At 37.6% G+C, this 26,141-nt stretch overlaps 1 protein-coding gene across 9 annotated transcripts in view; it reads left to right on the top strand.

The window, feature by feature from the left end:
* The window catches only part of SUPT3H (SPT3 homolog, SAGA and STAGA complex component), a 556,168-nt gene that overhangs the window by 459,888 nt on the left and 70,139 nt on the right, over positions 1–26,141 (top strand). For all 9 annotated transcript variants that reach the window (XR_010322261.1, XM_064286858.1, XM_064286849.1 and 6 more), the window contains one exon: positions 632–742. Coding sequence is in view for 8 of the 9 variants with exons in the window: in XM_064286858.1 (XP_064142928.1) it covers positions 632–742 (111 nt within the window). In the remaining variant the exon portion in view is untranslated. The remainder of the gene's footprint in view (positions 1–631; positions 743–26,141) is intronic.

Raw genomic sequence — 26,141 nt, 5'->3', positions numbered from 1 at the left:
GTTGGTGTCCACACTCTCATTGCAAATAATCTTTTTTGTGTCTTTCTGTACTTTCAAACCTATCTTTTACAGATAAGGCAGGGTAAAATAGAAAGGCACCCTCACTGGACACCTAGAAAATTAGGAACCAAGTTGAAATGGTTTTTTATGGCAGTCTACGGTATTATAAATAAATATATAGCAAGTTTACATTTTTCATTTTAAAATCAATGGATCTCAAGTTATTTCAGAAATATCTCCGAGAAGCTCACAAGAAACATTTATAAAAATAAATGTTTAAAATATTTAAAAAAAAAAAAAATACCTTCTTGTGGTTCTTCCAGCAAGTCCCTGTGACTTTTCATCTGCATGCAAGTGGCTGTATTCTCCTGCACCGTCACATACAGACCTAGGTGAAATATTGTGGGCATAAAAATTGCATATGGTAGATCTGTTAGGAAGGGGTCATGTAAATGTCATCTTTGATTTGTTAATGGAACTTTTTTTTTTAGATGTAGCGTATGGCAGCAGTGATGTGCGTCCTGAGGGGAAAAATGGTCCATTTTATAAACGTTTATTTTCATATTTTATACACTGTAGTTCTGTTGTGTGTTTTTGATTTAGTAACAATTTATGTGTTTTTCTGTCACAGAGCACCGCGGCCTGTGGTGTTGAGGCTCACAGCGATGCCATCCAGCCCTGCCACATCAGAGAGGCCGTTCGACGCTACAGCCACAAGATTGGCCCCCTTTCCCCATTCACAGTACGTAATAACAGAGTTATAAAAAGTTATATTTATAATCTGAAAGAATTTTGATTTTCAAGTGGTCAAATGAAGAGGCAATGGAATTGTTGAAAGCAATTTGTGGTGACTGTAATTTTGTTGTATAAAAGTGGCATAATTCTCTTGGGAAATAAAAGTTAGTCATTTTTGTCTCTTTTTGGAAGGACAAATTTTTTTTCTACAAAATATTTTCTTTCAATTACAAATTATACTTTTTTTTGTTAGGTTTATATTTTGTATTTTTCAAAGCTTGGGTTTATAAAACTTTTTTGTCAAATTATATGTATCCGAATAATCCTAGAAGCACTTTATATTCTAAAATTGGTTAGATTGGCAATACCACTTCTATCAGATGTCTTGCTCCTAAACATACTTTGAGTTGGAAGAAGAAGAAATGATTTCATAACTAGGCTGAAATGTAGACAGTCTTTCACATCTTCAAATGATTTGAAAGCTTGTAATCAGACTTTTTTATTTTTAAATTGGGAATTAAAGCCTTGATATTTCAACACCAAAGAAAATGTGTGTGGGTGTGTTGTGTGTGTTTTAAATTAGATAGTCGTAGTCTTTCCCTTTTTTATAATCTCCTTGTTAATAAGAATTTCTCCAAGTCCTTCTCTGTTTATAAAGAATTTGGTTTGATTTTCAGTAAGTGAGGCTTAATTTACATAACTGAGGAAAATAAGAATTTACTCTTTTTTGATATTCACTTCTGCTTTACCATATTAAAGCAGAATATATATGTAGTACATATTATGCATAAATAAATATAGATAACATAGTATACATTTTTCATGCGTATGGTTTTACTATTTTACCTGTTCCTAGAACTCACGAGTTCTAAATTGCACATCTCCTTCCCCCTCACCCTATTATGTTGCTTAAAGAGAACGCTTTCTTTTCATTCCTTGTTCTTATTGTTGTGTGCCATCTAGGTGATTCCAACTCATAGCAGCCCTACAGGGCAGAGTAGGACTGCCCCATAGGGTTTCCTAGGCCGTAGTCTTTACAGGAGAGGAAGGCCAGATTTTTCCTCCATCTGAGCAGCTGGTGGGTTCAAACCTCTGACTTTTCAGTTAGCAGCCAAGCACTGTAATCACTGTACCATCAGGGCTCCTTTTGTTCTCATTCGGTGTTGTTAAGTTTATGGGTTCTTAGTGTAACGAGAATGTACATTTGTCTGCAGAAGATTTTTGTTAACAGGGACTTATTTTCACCTTTATTTAAATTTAAAAATTGTCTTGTATATCATAAGAACACGATTCTAATACTGTTGATTAAAGCTATATATTATTTTACCTGAGTGCTTTTAGATTCTTAAAATTGAAAAGAAAGAATGAAATCAAGTATCCCCTGTTTTATTTTATTTATTTCTGCATGATAGGTGGTGAGGCTATTGTAAGCAGATATGCCAAAAAGATGAGTTTTTTTAAATATGAGATGATTGTTAATAAGAGTTTAAAAACCAACTGAATTGGAAAGAACTGACTTATAAGGAAACATTAAAAACATTAACTCCATAGGTTAGAGCCAAATAATGACTAATAGGTTGAAGAAATGCAGTGGAGAGGGAAGAAAAAGGAGGCAGTGCTGATAATAATCTAGAAGTAATTAAAGAGTAGCAAGAGAAACGGGATTTTTGAAAACTGACCTAAGAGGTAATGGATAAAATTAAAGGAAAATGTATCTAATGTAAAGAGAAAACTTCCTATCATGAAGTCTGTGGTATTTCCTTAAAAAGAAGCGATGGCTGATTAATTCTTCAAGTTTTTTTTGTTTTAAATAATCTCAAGTGACAGATCACTTAAGAACCATCTTGACTGATGACACTGTTTGCCTGTCTATCCATTTATCCTTCTATCTATGTATTTTTCCCCATTTCTAACCTGGTACTTTATTATTTGTGTATTGTTTCTTTTATAATCTAAGATTGTAGTATATGGTTTGAAAAAATATGCTTGAAACTACATTCAGATATAGCTTAAGCTAGTTTTTAATCTAATAAACATGTAGCCAATCTGCTTTTTATGACTAATAATGCAATTAAATAATGTTTTATCCAGATAAATCTGGGTAAAATAAATAAACCATAACCTGGGAGGCTTCTTTAGCCACTACCAGAGAAGACAGGTAAAATCAACAACAAATGGTAAAGAACCTCGCCCCAGAGGGGCCCCAGGTGCTGACCCCTCCTCAGAAAGATCCTGTCTGAAGGGCTTGCTCCATGGCCTGGAGCTATAAGAATTTGCTCAGCCTACAGGGCAGAGTTGATGCGACGCTGAATATGCTTACTCTGTTTTATGTCACGAGTACCACGATGAAGGAGACAGAGTTTTGTGGTATATACAAAAATCTGCCTTTTACAGTTAAAAATTCTCTCTTTAAAGGGGGGTGGATTGTGAACTGTGTATACCAACAATGTAGCCCACCCTGCCCTAACTTCCACGTACCTTCAGCTGCTCAAAAGAGAAGCTCATGGTAGAAACCTCCTGATATTGGGAATGCTACTGTTCAGTTCCCCTTGTCCAGCCCTGAGATGGTACTTTATGCTGCAATGGGATATGTTGCTATCTAGCCTTTGAGCAACAACTTCTAAGAAGAGGGGAGGCATGTGGGCTGACCTCTATAGTAACTGTAGATGGAGAGCTAAATTTTCCTAAAGAAAGGCTGAGCTGACTTAACTCTAAGGTAAAACTTCTTTTATAAACTAAAAAGCGAATAAATAGCCAGTTTATTAAGCATATAGATTTTTTTCTTTGCAGCATGTCATTCAGAATCCAGACTGCTTGTCGTAGGTGTATATAAATGTGATCTCTAATTTAGAGTATTCACAACTTGATGCACATATATCCAGTGTCCAACAATTCTACATTGATTTGGAGAATTAAAATAACAAGCAGTAGGTTATGCGGAAACTTAATTCCAGCATGAATCAAATCTGTTTTACTCAGGTATTCTATCTTCTATTATGTGATGTCCGAAAATAATTTTATGCAAAATTACATGTTCAGTTTCAGGAATATAGTTCAGTGTATAAAGAATTGTGAGTTCTTTATCTTGGGAACTAGTTGAGACAATATAGTGTTGGGTAGAGGAGAGGAAAAAGAATACAAAGAATGTTTTGTTTTACAGTAGGTGCTGGCATGGGGAGGAAAGGGTGAGGATTGTATAAAGATCAACCACCTGCCACTCACCTGTGAACACTGCTTCCATGAGTTCTGAGGAGATGCTTCCAAACCATCCAACCCTGCTCATACAGTTGTAACAGGAATGTCTTTGGCATATAGGTCTTAATTGGTAATTTCTTTCTCCTTTATTCTCAACCTAATACAGAAGATGGCAGAAAGTATCATACCTAGAAGACTAAAGTAACTGTCCTTAGAGGTTAAGATATTAATTAGATTAAATGATAAAGCCAGAGCTAAAATTCAGGCCTTCCAACCCCCCAGCTTCTAGAACATACACTTTTATAACTATCCCCACCTGATCTCATATACGCACATTCTAAAAGACTTTTAAAAGAAACTGATGTTGCTCTTTGCTTCTTGTTTATTTTTTAAATAATTCTGAATATCACTTCAGTCTGTGATTTGTGGGGTTTTTTGTTTTTGTTTTTTTATTCTTTTAGTGGAGCCCTGGTGGCGTAGTGCTTAAGAGCTTGGCTACTAATCAAAAGATTGGCAGTTCAAGTCCACCAGCTGCTCCTTGGAAACGCTATGAGGCAGTTCCACTCTGTCCTATTAGGGTCACTATGAGTCACAGGTTTTGGATTCTTTTAGTAGTTGATATTATGCGAGGTTATATTGTATGAAGATCAAAAATTTTGATCCTTGAATCAAATGGCCAGGGTTTAGATCCCAACTCTGCCACCAGCTAGCTAAGTAGCCTTAAGCAAATTTCTTAACCTCTCTATGGCTCAGTTTTCTCGTAGATAAAATGAGGATAAGAATGGAGTATGCTTCATAGTAGGATATAAGGAGTACTGTGATCTTGACTGTGGAGCCCTGGTGGTGCAATGGTTAAAAGCTCGACTGCTAACCGAAAGGTTGATGGTTTGAACCCACCAGCCTCTCTGCAGGAGAAAGATAGGGCAGTCTGCTTCCATAAAGATTTATACCCTTGTGTAGGTTTAGAACTTTCAAATGGAGAAGGAGTCAAGGCGATAGCAAGTAATAAAAAGATAGGGTCAAATTTCAAGGTAACCACAGAGAAAGTTAACAAACCTATTCATCAAAGTAAGAAAAACAAAGTCTCAGTAAACAAAATCTACAAAAATGAAAGAACCAAAAAAAAAAAAAAAAAAATCCACAAACAAAAGGAATTCGGCACAGAAGAGTAAAAGGAACAAAGTAAATGTCAGCAGCACACAAAAAAAGGAAAATGACAGCAATAAACTCCCACCTATTCACACTGAATGTAAATCACTCAATGCACCCATAAAGAGACAGAGTGATAGAATGGTTAAAAAAAGAAAAAAAAAAAGGACATCAGTGTGCTGTCTACAAGAGACACACCTTAGAAACAAAGACACAAATATATTAAAAATCAAAGCATGGAAAAAAATTTATCAAGCAAACAGTAACCAAAAAGGAGCAGGAGTGGCAATACTAATCTCAGATAAAATAGAGTTTAAAAAAAATCTACCGTAAAAGACAAGGAAGGACATTATATAATGATTAAAGGGGCAATCCATTATGAGGACATAATTGTAATATCTACACACCTGTCACAGATTGAATTATGTCCCCCAAAAATGTGTGTATCAACTTGGTTAGGCCATGATTCCCAGTATTCTGTGGCTGTCCTCCGTTTTGTGATTGTAATTTTATGTTAAAGAGGATTAGGGTGGGATTGTAACACCCTTACCAGGTCATATCCCTGATCCAATGTAAAGGGAGTTTCCCTGGGGTGTGGCCTGTACTGCCTTTTATCTCAGAAGAGATAAAAGGAAGGGGAAGCAAGCAGAGAGTTGAGGACCTCATACCACCAAGGAAGAAGCACCAGGAGCAGAGCGTATCCTTTGCACCTGGAGTCCCTGTGCAGAGAGGCTCCTAGTCCGGGGGAAGACTGATGAGAAGGCTGACAGAGAGAGAAAGCCTACCCCTGGAGCTGACACCCTGAATTTGGACTTTTAGCCTATTTTACTGTGAAGAAATAAATTTCCCTTTGTTAAAGCCATCCACTTGTGGTATATCTGTTCTGCAGCACTAGATGACCAAGACAGCACCCAATGACAGGACTCCAAAATACATAAAACAAACTCTGACAGCACTGAAAAGAGAAATTGAAAGTTCCACAATAGTAGTAAGAGATTTCAACACACTACATAACTGGAAAAACACACCGTGCTCATGGAGAGGTAGACTCAATATTGTGAAAATGTGGATTCTATCCAATGCACTCTACAAATACAATGCAATCCCGATCCAAATACCAACAGCATTCTTCAGTGAGATGGAAAAGCTAATCATTAACTTTGTATGGAAAGGAAAAAGGCCCCAGATAAGTAAAGCACTATTGAATGAAGAATAAGAATAAAGTAGGAGGACAAGCACTACCTGACCTCAGAACCTACTATACAGCTTGGTAGTCAACACAGCCTGGTAGTGGTATAATGATAGATACATTGACCAGTGGAACAGAATTGAGAACTCAGTTGTAAATTCATGCACCTGTGGTCACCTGATCTTTGACAAAGGCCCAAAGTCCATCAAATGGGGAAAAGACAGTCTTTTAAACAAATGATACTGGCAAAACTACATGTCCATCCGCAAAAAAAATGAAATGTCACCCGTATGTCACAGCATATGCAGAAACTAATTCAAAATGGATCAAAGACCTGAATATAAAACCAAAAACAATAAGGATCAGAGAACAAAAAATAGAGTCAATGCTAGAGGCCTTAATGTACAGCATAAATAGGATATAAACAATAACGATACACAAACACCAGAAGGCCAGCTAGATAACTGGGATCTTCTAAAATTAAACACTTAAAATGCTCACCAAAAGACTTCACCAGAAGAGTAAAAAGAGAGCCTACAGACTGGGAAAAAATTTTTTGCAATGACAAATCTGACAGGGGTCTAATCTCTAAAACCTTTAGGAAAATCCAGTACCTCTACAACAAAAAGACAAATAATCCAATTAAAAAATGGGCAAAGGGTGTGAACAGACACTTCACCAAAGAAGATATTCAGGCCACTAACAGACACATGAGGAAATGCTCATGATCACTAGCCATTAGAGAAATGCAAATCAAAACTACAAGGAGATACCATCTCAACCCAACATTACTGGCACAAATCAAAAGAACACAAAATAACAAATGTTGGAGTGGCTGTAGCGAGACTGGAACTCTTACGCATTGCTGATAGGAATGCAAAATGGTACAACTATATTGGAAAACAATATGGCATTTCCTTAAAAAGCTGGACATGCAATTGCACTCATACAAATATATCCTAGAGAAATAAGCTGTCACGCTAATAGACATATTCACACCTGTGTTCATTGTAGTGGCGTTCACAATAGAAAAAAATGGTAACAGCCTAGGTGCCCTGCCCATCAACAGATGAATGGATAAACTGTGGTACATACACACAATGGAATACTACACAACGATAAAAAACAGTGATGAATCTGTGAAACATCTCATAGCATGGATGAATCTGGAGGGCATTAAGCTGAGTGAAATAAGTCAATCACAAAAGGACACGTACTGTAGGAGACCACTATTATAAAAACTCATGAAAAGGTTTACACACAAAAAGAAACAATGATTGTTACTAGGAAAGGGAGGGGTGGGAAGGAAAAAACACTAACTAGACAATAGATAAGTGATAACTTTGGTGACCAGTAAGACAGTACACAATACTTGGGAATTCAGCACACTTGACCAAGGCAAGGCCATGGAAGCTTCATAGACACATCCAGACTCCCTGAGGGACTGATTTACTGGGCTGAGGGCTGGGGACCATGGTCTCAGGGAACATCTATTTCAGTTGACATAACACAGTTTATAAAGAACATGTTCTACATCCTACTTTGGTGAGTAGCACCTGGGGTCTTAAAAGCTTGTGAGTGGACATCTAGGATACTCCACTGGTCCCACCCTGTCTGGAGCAAGGGAGAATGAAGAAAACCAAAGACACAAGGGAAAGATTAATCCAAAGGAGTAATAGACCACAACTACCACAGCCTCCACCAGACTCACTCCAGCACAACTAAATGGTGCCTGGCTACCACCACCAACTGCACTGACAGGGATCACAATAGAGGGTCCCAGACAGAGCTGGAGAAAAATGTAGGACAAAATTCTAACACCCAAAGACCAGACTTACTGGTCTGACAGAGACTAGAGAAACCCTGAGAGTATGGCCCTCGGATACCCTTTTAACATAGTACTGAAGTCGTTCCTGAGGTTCACCCTTTAGCCAAAGATTAGACAGGCCCATAAAACAAAATGAGACTAAATGGGCACAGCAGCCCAGGGGAAAGGACAAGAAGGCAGGAAGGGACAGGAAAGCTGGTAATGGGGAACCCAAGGTCGAGAAGGGGAGACTGTTGATATGTCGTGGGGTTGGCAACCTATGTCACAAAACAATATGTGTATTAATTATTTAATGAGAAACTAATTTGCTCTGCAAACCTTCATCTAAAGTACAATTTAAAAAAAAAAAAAAGAAGATTTGCAGCCTTGGAAACCCTATGAGGCAGTTCTGCTCTGTCCTATAGGGTTGCTGTGAGTTGGAATCCTCTCAACTGTGATGAGTTTTTTATGAGCTTGGCAAGAATCCCTGTGTGGTGCAAACCATTAACCTCTGGGCTACTAAGTACTGATGGCTGACAGTTCAAACCACGCAGAGAAGCCTCAGAAGAAAGGCCTGGCAGTCAGCTTCCCAAAGGTCAGACTCGATTCAGTGGTAACTGGTTTTGTTTTTATAAACTTGACATGTAGTAAGTTTTCGATAAATTATATTGATAATAGCAGAAGTGGTAGCATTAGTAGTTTTAGTATAATTTCTAAAAGAAAACAGACTAAAGTAGAAACCTTTCCCCCAGCACCGTCTGAACACGCACACACACACACTGTAGAAACCACGTGGCCTCACTTTGTAACCCCTGAAAAATAACAACTGGATTTCCTTACAGACTGCTAGTTTATGTCATTAAAATTTAAATACCATTTAAACATTATTGTCCCTGAGAAGAAATGTTCATTTTACTTTTTGGATTCACAACAGTTGAAGAGAATTAATGGTTTTTTATCGTTAAAAGTCATACCAAAATAAAAGCCTCAGTAACTGAGTGGACATCGTTACCATCCAGCTTTTAGAGAGCTTAATTTTAAGTTTCTCCTATGAAAATAAAATCTAAAGAACAAATGGGATGTCCTCATGTTTACAAAGTTTAATTTTAGTTTATATGAATTTATATATTTGTACAAGTTATTATGGAAAAAAATTTTTCAGAGACTGATTACTATATCAAAGTTGGTAATAATTTTTTAAAAACAAATTATAACTAGCCTCATTTTCTTTAGTTTTTAAAACTTCATTTTACTGATTATAAAAGAAGTACCTAGTATGTTAGAAAATTAAGAAAGAATAAAAGAAAACTTCCATCCTAGGAACAACTATTGTTAGTATATCCCTGTCTTTTCAACCTTTTTTCTTCGTATACATATATTAATATTCAAGCAAAATTGAGATTTGAGATTATTCTAAACTTTTTTTTTTTTTTTTGGTTTATCATCTTGTGATGTACCTCTTTTATGCCATTATACCAGAAAAACCAAACCTACTAATGCCATTATATATTCTTTAAAAATATGTTTTTTACTAGCTGCATGTTGTTAATAGTTGTCATTAAGTGGATTCCAACTCATGATGCCCCGTTCTTTATCTTTTGATTTTTTTTTTTAATATATACAGGACTTTATGTAGTTAGAGCTACCAGTATTTTCCTTCGCAATTTTTACATTGTTTTATGATTAAGAAATCATTTTATACCCATATTAGTTAAATATACACCTATATTTTTACTTTTTTAAAAATTGTATTTTGCATTTAACTCTAATTCTAGTACATTTTGCTCTAATGTTTAGGGTGAGAGTTTGTACAGTATGAGAACTAATTTACCAAAATTTCCCGCCCAATTAAATGAATAAATCCATCCTATTCCTATTTATCGGGATTGTTTTATTTATCATCTATTAAATTGTTATATATTAGGTATATTGGTATATTAGTATATCTCAGGTCTTTCTGTTTTCTGTTCTGTGTTCTTTTCAAAAACATGGATAATATCATGCTATTACCTGAATATATGAAGGGAAAAAATTAAGTGCTTCAGGGTTCTAAACACAGGACATAGCAAAAGTTATATATGTGTTGTCAGAAAATTGATTGGTATTTAATAGTTTGAAAAGAACTTTCTTTTCAGTCTAATATTCATTAAAATTCAAGTATTGCCTGATTTTTTTTTTTTAATCTTAGAATTTTCTTGTATGGGCTTAGAAGTTAAAATCATTTAATTTTTTATAAATCAAATAGACTTTTATAATTAAAGCATTTTGTTTTTTCTGTCAAAGAAAATACCATAAGAGTAACCCAGTGTACTAATTCTCATACGGAAGATGGTCAGACATATGTTTTATCTATATCCTCAGTATTTATCCACCGTGGGCAGCGCCCATGGTTACCTACCCTGAAGCTCAATCCTAGCTCTCGTTGGGAAGTACTGTAAATGGCTGATATAAAACCAGGTCTATAATTTTGAAAGCCAGAGAAACGAAACTGTGTTCACTGAGTGAGATGACATAACACAGTCCTGTGTGTAATGCCTAAATCTATTTTAATTTCTCCTGAATGATATTCACAGTAGAAAAGTATGTTAGCCCTCTGAGCTTGCATGTTAATCAGGTGATGTTCTGTTGAGCTAGAATAGTGAAACCATAAATTATTCATTTGATTATACTTAGTTGTTCATTAACCTAAATAACATCTTAAGTGCTTCCCTAGAATCAAGTCTCTTCAATATCCACTCCAAAAAAAAACCAAAACCAAAACCCAGTGCCGTCGAGTCGATTCCGACTCATAGCGACCCTATAGGAGAGAGTAGAACTGCCCCACAGCGTTTCCAAGGAGCGCCTGGCCGATTCAAACTGCCGACCCTTTGGTTAGCAGCCGTAGCACTTAACCACTACGCCACCAGGATTTCCACTCAGTTGGCTTAAATTCTGAAACAGAATCATAGCATTTTAAAGCTGACTAGGAGTTGGGAGAAACTCTGAGATGTCCCCAAAAGTACAAGTGAATGACAGAGCTGACCTTGGAATCCAGCCTCCTAACTCTCAATTTAATGCTCTTTCCGTTATTGCCATTTACTTTGAAGTCTATATGTGTATTAGGGGCGCTGTCACATCATAAGTTATACAGTTATGTCAGTAATAGACAAATAGGGATTAAAAATACGAAATTTCCTCTAAGAATTTCTCACAATGAACTTCTCTTTTAAAAATAAAAGTGGCATGGTGGATTGCTTTGACTATTTTTATCTAGAGTTTCACATTCATGAATAATTCTTATGAGCACATTACACTTCTGTCTGTATTTTATGTGTTCAGCCTAAAAAATTAAATGTCACAAAGTATTAGAATAATTTTCAAATGTTAATGCCAAGTATAAACTTGGCAAGAATTCTTAAATATTTGTACTTTTACTAGAAAGTTTCTCAATAAATATTTGAAAGCACTAAATCTATCACAGATTAGAGCCAAATATCTTTTTATAATTGTGAGACCCTGATTCTCAGGAAAAAAATTAACATGTGGCATATTTATTGTACAAAAGTAACCTAAAACTGAATGTTCTCCAGAAGAATATGAAACTTTTAGTTGTTTTTAATTTTAAAATAGGGTGAGGGTAAAACTTTCCAGTTACAAAATTCATCAGGTCATGTCGTATGAAATTGTTTCTCATGTTGAAAACTGTTGAATGCATCAGCTGTTTTATTTAGTTCAATTAATATAGTGTTCAATTTAGGATTATGAAGAGAAAATGTTGGAAGTGGAGAAATAAGGACTTTAGAAGACTTGAGGAAAGAAGTTATTAGAATCTGAGACAAGTGTTAGTTGATCAAATAATAACTTCTACAATACTTTAAAAGTACCGTTTTACCTGCATTATCTTATTTAATTCTCACAACAACATAGCAAAGTTACTGTTATTATTGCCACTGAACTGAAATTTAGAGGAAAAAAAAAGCTGAGGTCTCATAGTAAGTATGAAAGCTAATATGCAACCCCTGGATCTGCCCTGACTCTTAACTCCATGTCCAGCCACTCTTTTCTATGGGCAGAAGCTAAATGCTCTGTGGTTCACTTCGGACCATGGGCATCAGTGAATTCTCACTAATCCTACTTGTTAAATTTCGTCTTTGCAGTCTGACCTCTCTTCTTAACTGTTTAAGTGGTCTTATCCTGAGCGTGTGAGCTAGCATTTCTTAAACTACATTGTGTAGAATACAAGTGTCCCAAGAGGTATTAAAAGCTATTCCACAAGAAAGAGATTTTTTGATCAAATGTTTCAGAAAACCTGTATGTTGTATCTAGAAGGCACACTCTAAATCATTTTCATTACGATCAGTGAAGGTGTTTTGAAATCAGTGTTGGAATATTATGTCCATCACAGCATCTACTTTATATCCATATTTTATTTTAGTTACACAGTATTGAATAGATTTTGATTCACAAATATAACTGTTTTTAATAAAGCACACCCCAAAAACCCAGTGCCATCGAGTCGATTCCAACTAAATAACAGCATACATAGGTCTATAACACTCTTGGCTTAAAAGAGAAATAATAAGGAATTTTTGTTTCTAAGTTGCATCACAGACTATCTGACAAGTGTTCACATTTCTAAACTGGTACATGTTGGAGTCAATCTGGGGGTTTCTTATCCAGTGTAACTCTTCATGGTTTTCTGGAAAATATTTTTTGAACATGTCCTAAAGCATAAGTTCCTGAAACATGTCACAATGGAAATCTCAGTCACCTAAGGACCCTTCTCTAACAAATATTTGCTTAAAAGTTTCAAAGACAGATTTATTTTATTTTGTCTGTTGAATTCAAACTTGGTAACCACCATTACTGATACTTTTTCTGCTGTTGTAAACATAACATCATAATTCTGGATTGCCAAGTGAAGCTGGTACAATCACATTATAGATTGTAGGGAGAGAAGGGAAGAGAGAGAGAGAGATCCTATCTCATTTGAACTTTGCAACAACACCTAAGAAGCCTTGTGGCGCAATGGTCAAGCACCCAGCTGCTAAATGAAAGGTCAGCAGTTAGAACCCACCAGCCACTGCACAGGAAAAAGATGTGGCAGTCTACTTCTGTGAAGGTTACAGCCTTGGAAACCTTATGAAGCAGTGCTACTCCGTCCTGTAGGGTCCCATGAGCCAGAATCAACTTGACGGAAATGGGTTTTTAATGGCAACAACACCTTACCATGGGGCAGCCAGTGAATTTATTCATAAGAAATCATCCAACTCCACTTTAGAAATTCCTAGTATTATTCACAGCTCACAGTTGTGTCTACAGTATGCAGTGACTACTCAAACATATTTTGCTTTTTCCTGTCTTTAGTTTGACATCAGTGGTAAAATGTCACATTCCATTCAGCATGGGGCAAACATCCTAAGATATCCTCTCTTGCACAGTTTTATACAGAGTATTTTGGCTGATCTAAATATCAAGAAAGCACAGCAAACAAAGCAAAATTCTAAGACATAACTTCCTAATCAACAAAACATTTATAAGAAATTCAAATACAAGAGATGACAGAACCTTTATTTTAAGTAGCACAAAGATTGTAAATAGGCATCTGAAAAAAAAAAAAAAATGAGGCCCTAGAAACCCCCCAGAGAATGCTAGAATTTTGAAGAAGATAGTTTGAAAAGGAAAAGATCAGTCTTTTCTAATAGGGGGGCTGGTTAAAGAAGAAATGAAAGTGATAGCCAAGTCTGTATCCTTCAAAGTCTCTTTGAATTTGAAGTAGTTCAAGAAGTTAATGAATCTCTAGTCAATATAAAAAGCTGACCTTATTTTGGGATAAGGATAGAGAACCTGGACATAGCTACAAGGGAAAAATCGGTAACTGACACCGAAGAGAAACTTTTTGTGCCAAATAGTCTAAAGGGACTAAATTTTTAGATAAAAGTATCCTATTGTAGGTTCCAGGAGTCTGCAATCTTCCGAGGCAATGGAGAATAGAATGGAAAAATCCCTTGAGTGATTCCCAAAAGGAAATTATCTCTTCAAAAAAAAAAACAAGATTCTTTTAACTCAGAACTTTATGAAAGCAGTCAAAGGATTAGTTGCGAGGAACTAAACTAAGCTGAGATATTTCTAAATTTAAAAATTGTTTATGCTCTGAAGATAGCAGGAAACTCCTTTGAAGTCTTTATCAATAAGCAAGAAGGTTGTAAATATGGAATTAGATACACAGTTCAGTATATTAAATTGCTCATGTCGATGTAGCAAAAATGTTATTTAAAATTTTAAACCTAAATTAGGTGGATACTGGAAAACAGCATATTACTTTAATTAAAATATATATTTTTTATTTATTATTGTTCAAAACACATACCATTCATAAGCGTGTTTTCTCTAAGTGAGATGCTTGTGTACCGTTTTATTGAGAGCATGACAAAAACCCCTTCCAAGCACCAGAGATACGAGCCGGTAGAACTAGAGATGATTTACTTTGTGGTGATATCTTAAATAGCGTGATAGATAGTTTACTCAGACAGAAATAATCATTGAACTGTGATTCTGTGATTTAATTTACTGATGCCCTTGCAAAATTAATCCCAGTATGTAATAAGTGAATGGTTTTAAATGGAAAATGTAAACCTTTCGTAAATGAAACTGATACCTTTCTCTCATTATGCCCAACATATATAAGGCTTTATTCAAGGTAGTAAAAAAATAATTACACCTTTTTTCCTGACTGGTGTTTTAATTGTGATTTTATTTAAACCAAATTCCCTCAGCTATATTATGTACAGATCAAATGTTCCACTCCCACACACCGCTGCTGCATGACCCCAAGCTGTGAGAAGAGAAAATTCATAGCCCATGTGTCAGTCAGATGTTAATTCTTGCCCTGGCACCTGGATAGGTTCCCCCACCTGACTGGCGCACACTTACAGTTCTGGGCAGATGCCCAAAATGTGGGGTAGGCTCTCCAGATCTGGAAATATTTTGGCTGATTAGTTGGCAGAGGTCATGAGGGCAGAACCCAGTGTCAGGCTCTGAATTTTCCCAGGTGCATTCAAGGTGACAGATGGGCAGCTGTGCCCGTGGTGAAAATATTAGGGAGGGAGTACTTGAGTTGACTCTCTAGCTCCAGAAGTTCACAGCCTGGCCTATGGGTTCCTGTCAATTCCAATTCAAACACTTGTGCAGATTTTACAATTTCCAGTAGAGAGAAGTTAGAGGCTATATTTCTGGCTCTAGCTTCAATCTGCATTCCTAATCTAACCTGAAACACTCGTGCATGTATTCAAGACTAATTAGGGAAGAGCCTAATAGGTAAAGAAGTTACAGTTATCAAGCATTTCTCATCTAAGCAGGCTTTGTTGTTGAGAAAGAGAGAAAGGAGGGAGGGAGGCAGGAAGGAAGATGGAGGCGATAGGAGGGAAAGGAAGAAAGAGGAAGAGAGGGAAGGAGGAAGGAAACTAGGGAGGAAGTTTTTCTCCAAAGCCAGTGTTCTAAAGAAGACAGTACTAGGAGTTAATCTCCATGTGAGTAAACTAGCTTCTTGTGTTGGTAAACTAGCTTCACTTTAGTTTTTGGTGGCAAGCAATATCTTTCACCCACACAACCAGCTCCCAAATAGTTAAAATTAATAAGGAGGCAAAATAAGACTGTACTGCCCTGAGTCAATCTGTCACCCACCATTGCTAGGAAAACAAAGAGCTGCCTTCCTGGTAGAATGAAAGCACTCTTCACCTACAGAGGATGGCGTTCGATTTCTGAGTATAGATGAGGCAACAAGAGCCCGTTTGGCAGAACCTGTATTTGTATGGCTGAACTACAAATGATTAAGAAGTGAAGGCCCAGTGTTAACCTCCCTACATGTCCTGAGAACCTTGTAGCTCTGATGTCTCCATGTATTAATTCAATAAACATTTGCCAAACATTCTGTTAGAAGTGTGTTGGGATGGGGGTGTGGTATGGCAGAGATGAATAACTGGGTGTTCCCATAAAGCGAAGGAGATGAACATGTAAGCAGTGCCATGTGACTGGTGGGTGAACAAGGTGCTTCAGGAACAAAGAAAGGAGGGTATGACCTGCCTAAGGAAGTTGGGAAAGCTTTATAGAGCAATTAACATCCAAGCAGAGTTCATGAGACAGAGGGTGAGGGGTAGGAGTAGGAATTTTGAAAAAAAATAATTCCAGTCAGGAAGAAGAACACAAATAAAATAAAAAAGGTAGATGTGTGAAAGCAGCCTGGCTGTTCACGCAGAGGTGAAGGACTGGAACTGGAATGCCTGGAGAGGAGATGAAGGATCAAAAGTGGGAGGGTAATGCCATTTTGAAAAGGACATTGAATTCCAAGCTTTTTTCTTAGACTTTATGATATAGGCCAGCAGTTATCAATCTGTGCTCTGTAGAAGCCTCAAATCATTTTACAGAAATTCTACAAATAATAAGGTGTTTTGCTCTAAATGATACAAATCTTACTTTTTGTCTCTGATACATGTATTAGGTGTTCACAGTAAGATTTTGTTTGGAAAATTTCTTGTTAAAGAACTGGTGGGGTCATAAGGAGCTAGTCTAGATTTTTTGAGCAAAGGTAGATATGAACTGATCTATGTTGTAGAAAAGTAAACCAGGTGACAGTGCAGAGGAGAGACTGGAGTGGGGACAGACAGGAGGCAGAGGGACCAATTACATGCTGCTACGGTATTAATATTCCAGGCAAGAAGCCAGGAGCGCCTCCACTTAAGCAATGGTGGGGAGCACGGAGCACGGAGAAGAGAACGTGTATTCAGGAGGTATTTAGTGTATAGAATAAGTAGAACTAGATCTGAATGAGAGCAGAATATAAGTGACAAGTTCATAATTTAGAAGAGACAACTAAAAGTGTCCTTAAGACTAAATCCAGTGTTCAGATGTTCACAAAGAACTTTCATTTGTTAATTGTTAACACAGTTGTTAAAACAATTTAAAAAAAAATTTCGGGGGAACGTCTTCAGTGGAAGAGGGGGAGCTTAATGCAAAGATCACCTAAACTTTACAAGTAAGAATGATACTCTAGCTTTCTGTTTGAACTTACAGGGTGTTTGTATGTATATGACCAGAAAGCCCCACATGCTGCTGTGCTGCTTTGATGAACAAATTGACTTCTAAGCCAGTAATGAATTTGGCCACGCATTCCTGAAAGATGGCTATAATCTAATGAGTTTTTGAAAATGCTTTTATCGTTCAAGCCATGCCTGCAGTAGCTTTGTGCCAATGTAAATTCCAAAGCATCCTCTTTCTAAAGTTTGATGGGTGGCTTCCGTCTCTGTGTGAATCCATTATCTCTGTTCTCTCAACCACCACCTGCCCCACCACCCAAAAAAAAAACAGCTGTAAGCTTAAGTAGTGAGAGCAACTCAGATGCCAGATTTTGTGGGATGACATGTTGCTAGCATTTTTACCCTGATTTAACGGAAAGCCAGTCCTACTGATCGTAGTGATGCTTCCAAGTGGAGGCACACAGTGTGCGGTTCATCATCACCACACAATTATTCCACCTCAGCCAGCACTTCCAGTCTGTAGGAAGCTGAGTCTCGATTTCAGACATCTTGCCCTTCTCTGCTAAGAGTCCCTCCTTCAGATTTATGAAAGAAAACATTTCTTTCTGTGAAAGGTTTTTGTACACCCGCATCTGGAAGTGTTTATTTCAGTGGCATGTAAGCTATCTGTGGATTTAGTTAGCACCAGACCCCCTTTTGTGTACTCCTGCCTTAAAAATTTTATAAATGATCTTATTGAATTTGTGCCAGTGTGCACATGGTTTGGCTGATTGCTGCATATATCCTTTACCTGCCAGTCACCTTTGATTTATGTTTCTTCTGCTAAGCTTTTGCCTTCCAAAAATGGTGCCACTGAACTGTCCTTTAAATCATCTTATTGGTTAAATTACTCCAAGATGAGTTGCTATGTTTTTGGCTGCCTACGGACAGACAAATTTATGTTTTTCTGCCCCTATCCACTTCTAGTAGAGCCACTTACAGAGGAGGATTGGACAAGTTATGTCATCGATCTCCTTATTCCAAATGAATACCATCTGAAACACTGTGCCAAGTCAAGACTAAAGTGATAAAGAAGTGTTCTTTGGCACCCACCTCTGTTATAAGTCCTTCTTTTGCAAATAAGCCTATGCGTGGAACTGAATCTGATGTGGAGACTTTTTCTTTTCAACTTTCAGAAAAGGCAAAATAAAGTCTCTTAAAATAAGTAAGCTTTTTCAGAAAGATAGAAATTTTGGAGGCTCTACACAGCCTTACTAACTTGCAAGTTTTATGATGTTTCCTGGAGAAAAGCAGGTGGCTTGGCAGTTATTTAAAAGGTAGGCTATTTGTGGTAGTGGTTTTAAGGGGTTTCATATTTCTAAGGAGAGGTCCTAAAGAGTGAATTCTTAAGTGTCTGACAAAATGATGCATCATTTTGAACTAATTTTCCAGAAGTTCGCTGGTCATTGAACATGCTGTTTCATTTGACATTGCGGATTACCAGCTCTTACCACTGGGGGTAACTTTAATGCTTAACGCAGATTTGCTAATGAGGAAGCTAATACTGACCTGATAAAGCCTGGCTGTTACTGCTGTAATTTTTAAAGTAGGTTCAAATTACTCAGCTATCTCACATAAACAAGATTTGCAAAAAACTGCTTTTGTTGTTGTTGTTCTACATAATGTTAGAAGAATGTTTTCTAACTTTTCATCATTGTACTTGAAATGGTATGGAAGCATTTACAATACTTGGATAACACAGAGCTAGGTCTCATAGTTCACAAACTATTGTAAGAAAAGAATAGAACTTCTAGGCTGCTCAGCTGTAGCCCCACCAAGCCTGGAGGTCTTTATGCCAAAACTCCTACAGATTTATGTGGAACTCCCTGGGCTCTACCAAGGTGAGAACCGTCTTATGCATGTGTCAGGCACGTTTTCCCGGTTCAGTCAGTCGTGGCAGCATTTTCAGAGAAGCCTCACATGTGGGACTGTGGTTGTTAGAAAATCAGCACCACAGGTGGGAGCACTTTATATCTGTGAAAATATCGATTTTTAAAAAATATATATAAATATTTTACCTTTTTTTATTGTGCTTTAAGTGAAAGTTTACGGATCAAGTTAGCCTCTCATACAAAAATTTATATACACCTTGTTATATACTCCTAGTTGCTCTCCCGCTAATGAGGCAGCACACTCCTTTTCTCCACCCTGTATTCCCCATGTCCATTCGGCTAGCTTCTGACCCCCTCTGCCTTCTTATCTCCCCTCTAGACAGGAGCTGCCCACATAGTCTCATGTGTCTCCTTGAGCCAAGGAGCTAACTCCTCACCAGTATCATTTTCTATCATATAGTCCAGTCCAATCCCTGTCTGAAGAGTTGGCTTAGGGAATGGTTCCAGTCTTGGGCTAACAGAAGGTCTGGGGACCATGACTTCTAGAGTCCTACTAGTCTCAGTCAGGCCATGATGTCTGGTCTTTTTACAAGAATTTGAGGTCTGCATCCCACTGCTCTCCTGCTCCATCAGGGATTCTCTATTGTATTCCTTGTCAGGGCAGTCATCGGTTGTAGCTGGGCATCATCTAGTTCTTCTGGTCTCAGGCTGATGTAGTCTCTGAAAATATATATATAAATATTTCAGATTGATAAAATTTTTACACGTGTGTGTTGCAGAGTAGAACTGTTCCGTAGGGTTTTCAAGACTATGACTTTCAGAAGCAGATTGCCAGGCCTGTCTTTCATGGTGCCTCTGGATAGATTCAGACCTCCAACCTTTCAGCTAGTAGTTGAGTGTTTATGTATACGTATAACCAAAACCAAAACCACTACTACTGAGTCAATTTGGACTCATAGTGACCCTATAAAACAGACTAGAAGTGTCCTATACAGTTTCCAAGAAGCGACTGGTGGATTCGAACTGCCGACCTTTTGGTTAATGGCTGAGCTCTTAACCACTGCACCACCAGGGCTCCAAATATATATGTATATGTATATGTATATATATATATATATATATATATATATATATATATATCTCAAACCCACTGCCGTCGAGTCAATTCCAACTCATAGCGACCCTACAGAACAGAGTAGAACTGCCCCATAGAGTTTCCAAGGAGCACCTGGCGGATTTGAACTGCCGACTTCTTGGTTAGCAGCCATAGCACTTAACCACTATGCCACCAGGGTTTCCATTTATGTGTGTGTGTGTGTGTGTGTGTAGTGTCATTTTAAATGATAGTCTTAAATGAACCAGCAGTTTCACTGATACTGTTTCATGTGAATTGTAGTTTAACATTCTGCCGTTTTTGATGCTTTTCAAGGATTTTTGAGTCAGACAACTTCCCTGAGCCTGTTTCATCATTTGTAAATATTAGCAGTTTGTATTAAGTATTCATAATAACACTTGAAAGCTCCTAGCATAGTGCCTAGAACATGCTCAAAAAATGCTAGCTATTATTTTTAACTATTAGGAACAGTGTTTTCTTTTAGAACTATTATCATCCTAATGGAATTCAGAGATAGAGATTACAGTGCTAGTTTGTTAATAAAGCCCTTCTGAGACTTGCAAAGGGAGGCCCAGCCTGACATGTGAACATGGGGTAGAGTCCCAGACCCACTGATTGACTTTCTTTGTAGCGTTCAGATAATTCTATAATGTTTGTGTCCATTTTCATGTGTATAAGGTGAGTAATAATGTGTTCTTTATAGCAGAAAGCTTCAGAGTGACTTAGGATCCATGAATGCTGGACTCCTTTCTGCCTTCCGTGTCTGCCCTTATGTGGGCAATCAGGCCAATGCTGAGGGCCATTTTACTTCCGGTGGTGATGGCATTACTGACCACATATGGAGATTGGGGCTAAGATGCAGAAAGGGTATGGTAAAAAAAAAAAAAAAATGAAAAGCTACAAAAATTGTAGGTCCCAAAAAGTGACTACCAAAAGCTTTTCCAGGAATGAGACCTTAGACATGTTGGAAGGTTTAGATTGAAAGTTAAAAATGAAAGATAGGTGAATTAAGAACTGGCTTTAATCATGTTTCCAACTTGAGAAGCAGGGAAAGATCATGACCTGGAAATAGCTTCTACTCCTGCTTTCACTGATTCGTAAATTTCTACCCCTTAAAATATATTTTGTACATGTGTGAAAATTTACTGCTTCAAACATCTAGGTGAGAGAATTCACAATTCAACAGAACTGTTTGGTGAGGATACTTTAAGTTTGTAACTATTATAATCTTTAGCCTATTCTCTTTGTCTATTTATTTCAGCAGGACCTTACCTCAAGACAAATGAGAATTTATACTGTTTCCAGAACCCCTAAGAGTATGTTTGTGAAATCTCTATCCCCACCTTATTCCAATAGTCAAAAATTATACACTTCCAACCTAAATTAATTTTTTTTCTTTATTTCTCCTCAGCAGAGAGAAAGAGACTATAATGTTATATAAACAAACTCCCTGGGGCCCTTTCTAATTTTGGTATCAGTATTTTTCATGGACTTGAGTGGGAGTATTTAGCTACTGTTCCACTTTAATCTCAAGACAGCTTGTAAGCACCCATCCTTCTTTCAGAGATCAGGGCCTAGAGAAAGAACCATTTTCAAACTTGGATAGAGCTGGGCCCAGAGAGTTCCTAGTGATGCAGGGCATGGTAAGAGGAGTCCAGACACCATCTCTTTCTTACTTTCTTGACTGTTCCTTGAAATGTTTTCTCGTTTTGAATACAGTCCTAAACTTTGGCCCGCTTCCTCCAAGATACTTTGAATTTCCTGGTCTGATCCCAACCTGGTGAGGACTCATCCTCAGGTAGACCAAGGGATGGCGTCTTACTCACCTTCGTATCTCCCTCAGCAAAGTATTGTGGGTTTTGTTCATTTGGAGCTCAACAGAAGAGATAGATGAATGGGTGAATAGATGGATGAACAGATGTTCAGATGGTCTGAAGACAAAACAACCTTCCAGTGAACAAAGTTCAGTTTTCATCTCCATGATCGGTTTTAGAGCCCGAATCTGTTTTCTCTGTAAAATAGGCACACTGTCACTATGATTAAACGGTTTACAGATAACTGCAGGGCAGCAAAAAGAATGATATGGTTGTATCATTATTACTATCCAGCATGAATCATTGATTTCTCAGGAACCTAAGGCAAAACAATGCCAAAGCTACCTCATGAGAAGCATGTATAAAAAATACTAGGTTCGGTGGGTAGTTACATACCAAACCTTTTAAAGAATCCTAAGCATGCTGGGAAAAGTATGAAATTCAGCTCCTAGCATCATGCTAGAACCGTAATTGAAGCTCACAAATACCTGTTTAAGTAATTGACATTTAAACTCAGCACTTCAAACAGCACTAAGGAACAAAGTTTCACATAATAAACCTTTAAGAAGGAACTTTGTTATCGGTTTTAAGGCACCAAGAATTATCTTTTAACATCACTGAGGAGACTATACAATCATTTTGTAGAATGGTATTTAGGAAATAATATATAAATAACATCCAAGATTACAGAAATTGACCTTATTTACATAACTACTCTTGATAATAAATTGCTTTTATATCCAAGTGGGCAACATCTAACCATTGGGATCTGGAAGTAGCCTCCTTGTTAAAGAAAATTATTCTTTGTATTGTTATTGGCTGGAGTAAGAATTTACTCGTATGACTATTTCATAAACTATCAAACTGAAAACATTTAGTGAGGACTATAGTTTGTTATAGTTGATGTCAAGGAGCCCTAGCCATGCAGACGTTTTAGTGCTCAGCTGCTAATTGAAAGGTTGGTGGTTCAAACCCACCCAGCCACTCTGTGAAAGAAAGACCTGGTGACCTGCTTCCATAAAGATTATACCCTTGAAAACTCTATGGGGCAGTTCTGCTGTTCACATGTGATTGCTATGAGTTGAAAGCAACTTGATGGCATCTAACAGCAATAACATAGCTGATGTGTAGTAAGCATTTGTTATTAAAATGACAACAGTAATAAATATGGAATTATACTACAATGTGGTAGAAACGGGACTAAATTATCTCTATCCATTCAGCAAGCTTTTGTATGAAAAATTTTAGACACCAGAAATAACCATTTGGAAAACAAAATTTGAAGAACCCAAAATACCAGAAAGATTTGGATATTAAGACACATCTATTTGTTAGATGATTATGTGTTCTCGTAGACATAACCTAATTTTTCTGATAAAAGTGCCTTTGTTCGTCCTATGCTCCTGTACAGTTTCAGACACATTTTTATGATACATTTTTATGCATGACCATCAAGAAGGGAAAGAGTCTAGACACCTTGTTTTCAAATTTGGAAGATCAGTTTTCTTCTTGAATAACAACCTCACATGCTGCTGTGAAATATGTCAGGTTCCCACACAAACTATAGTTGTCTGCATTCTTAGTGAGGTGCTTTTCTCTCTCCCCGTTAAGAAATAAATTCCCAACATAAAATATTTTGTCCTATATGGCTAACTGTAAGAGCTGGAGTGCTGCAGGTTGAAGATGGGGCTTCCCATGTTTCCTCACAGAAGGAGAATTAAGCTTTCTTCTTATGCTAAACAAAAGCAGGATGCTGGAATTCCACATTCTGTGGGAAAAATAGAATTTTCAGGATTGTAGCAAAGGGAAAATTGTGTGGAAAAAAATGTGTCCTGACGTACACTGTCAGGTGGAAGGATGGTGATTCTCTTCCATAGGCAGATGGTGACAAGACTTCAGAGAAAACGGGGAAGAAACCCCTTTTCCCATATATAATCAGGAAACTCAGTTCTCTGGGTCTGCCATTTTTCGCTCAGGAGTATACTCAGTTTGCTTCTTCTCAGTGACAGGGTCATTAGTTCCCCTGAGGGGCAAGGAAGAATGAGGGTCACAAGCAATTCACACATTTTGTTAGGAAGAAGTCATTTCTCTAGTCAGTAGTTTTGAATTCATGGGTTGTGGTCAGTGCCACAGTAGACATGAGGGAAGAGAAAGTGAAAAAGTGCATGTCCAGTGGGCACCATCCCCCAGCACAGTAACTGGCATACTGAGGGCCAGGTTCTTTCCTTCTCTGGTAACCCCCAGCCCAAGACCTGGAAACCAAAGGGACAGTTTTACTTTAATTGAGGGAGGGCAACAGTAACTTATTCTGTGGATAAATGTTAAGCCTTACTTCACTGATTGCAGGTGCTATAGGGATTCAGGGAAATGGGAAGCACAACAGCTGGAGTAATTAAGGATGCCCTCCAGCGAGTCTTGTGGGATAGCTGTACTGCTCTATACCCAGTTGAGGGGTGCTTCTGCCCCAGAACCTCTACTCTAGAGGTATCACAAACACTGGACAGGCCCCAGGGAAACATCTCCTCCACATCCCCCACCTTATGTCCCGACCAGAAGACAACTGCTACCGAAAGCCATTAATGTCTATAAGTCAGGCTTCACAAATATTTTTCTGTATGTGCCAAGGTAGGAGGATAAAACATTTTATTCAACAGTGAATTGTAAAACAAGTTTTAAATGTTTAGACATGTAGTAGGTGGGCCTCCATTTGTACTCTTGCGCCAGGCTCTATGAGTGTTAGCAGCTGGCCAGTGCTGGCCAGTGGGATGGAATTTAGCAGAATTGTATTATTCTGAGAAAACCATTTCAGTGAAGCTCTTACCAAATGTGTTGGCCTTTTTTAGTTATTTCTGGAAAAGTTAATTAAATTCTATGGGTGGCACAGATGATTAAGTGCTTGACTACTAGCCGAAAGGTTGGCAGTTCAAACCCACCCAGAGATGCCTTAGAAGACAGGCCTGGCTATCTGCGCCTGAACAGTCATAGCCTTGATAACCCTGTAGAGCAGTTCTACTCTGTACACATGGGCTCGCCATGAGTCAGAATGGACTAGATAGCAACAAACAACAACAAGATGTTACAAAGTTACCTAAAAAAATACAGTTGAATTCTGTGGGGTGAGTGAGTGGATATGCATTGTTTGAAAAAGGCTGTTCACGCTTATCACTTAACTTTGCATTTGGAAAATGGAAACAATATTTATTAATTTTGAAAGATGAACTGTAAGAAGTAAAAGAGTGTCTCTACCAGCAGGATACTTCTCTTGGGGAGAAGACAGACTGGGATGGCAGGAGTGGCATATAAGAATTTGAAGCTTAGGCAAAAGTTGGGAAACAGGAGAAGTAGGGCTTCAGTTGGGGTCTAAGGGCAAAGGGAAGGGCAAGGAGGGGAGGTTCTGTGGACAGACAGAGAAATGAGAGGATTACAGGCACTCAGAAGACAGAGGAACCAGGCCCAGTTGGTGTGAAAGATACAGATTAGTGAGCAGAGGGAAGCACAGGCTGCAGCCCAAAAGTCCCTGTAGCACAGTTTTCTTCTTCACCTAAAACACCTCAAGACCTCTGATGTGTATTGCCCAAATGCTTTCTCAAAGGACTATACCTGTATACTCTCCCACTAGCAATTTGTGAGATTTCAAATTTCTCTGTATTCATGACAGCATTATTATAAGTTTTAAACATTGTTAAAAGTTTAATGATTTGATAGCCTGCCAACATTTCTAAAATAGTAGCATTGCAATAAAACTAAAACCATCCCTGTTTTTAAAATGTTTCTTGGGGACCTGTAGTGCCCTCTGTCTGTGGTGTCATGGGAAGGGGCTTGGGCCAGGTCTGTCAGGGGCCTTGCTTCCTGCCCTTAATCAAGTCCATTGAAACCTCTCTCCAGCTATAATGTAAGAGTAATAATATATGCCGTGTTTAGTCCCAAAGTGGGTAAGAAGATGGAAGGAGATGATATATGTGAACATTCTTCATATGTAGTAAAATTTTAGATAAATCTAAAGTTTAAGATAATTTGTGTATATTGTTTCAGTATACAGCATATGGTTAAGACAACCTGAGCATATACCTCATATGATTGTGGGAGACACAGATAAAGATGCATCACTTCTTTTAAAAACCAAAATTAAGGAGGAGTGGAAAAACGAAACAGGCAATCCTAAAGTTCATATAGAAAATCAAATGTACAAGAATAGTCAGGTAAATTATCAGAAAGTATAATCGAGGGGTACTAGTTAGCCAGGCCAAATATTAAAA

The sequence above is a fragment of the Loxodonta africana genome, chromosome 1, assembly GCF_030014295.1.
Source record: "Loxodonta africana isolate mLoxAfr1 chromosome 1, mLoxAfr1.hap2, whole genome shotgun sequence".
Classification (NCBI taxonomy): domain Eukaryota; kingdom Metazoa; phylum Chordata; class Mammalia; order Proboscidea; family Elephantidae; genus Loxodonta; species Loxodonta africana.
This window is presented reverse-complemented; position numbering and strand designations above follow the sequence as displayed.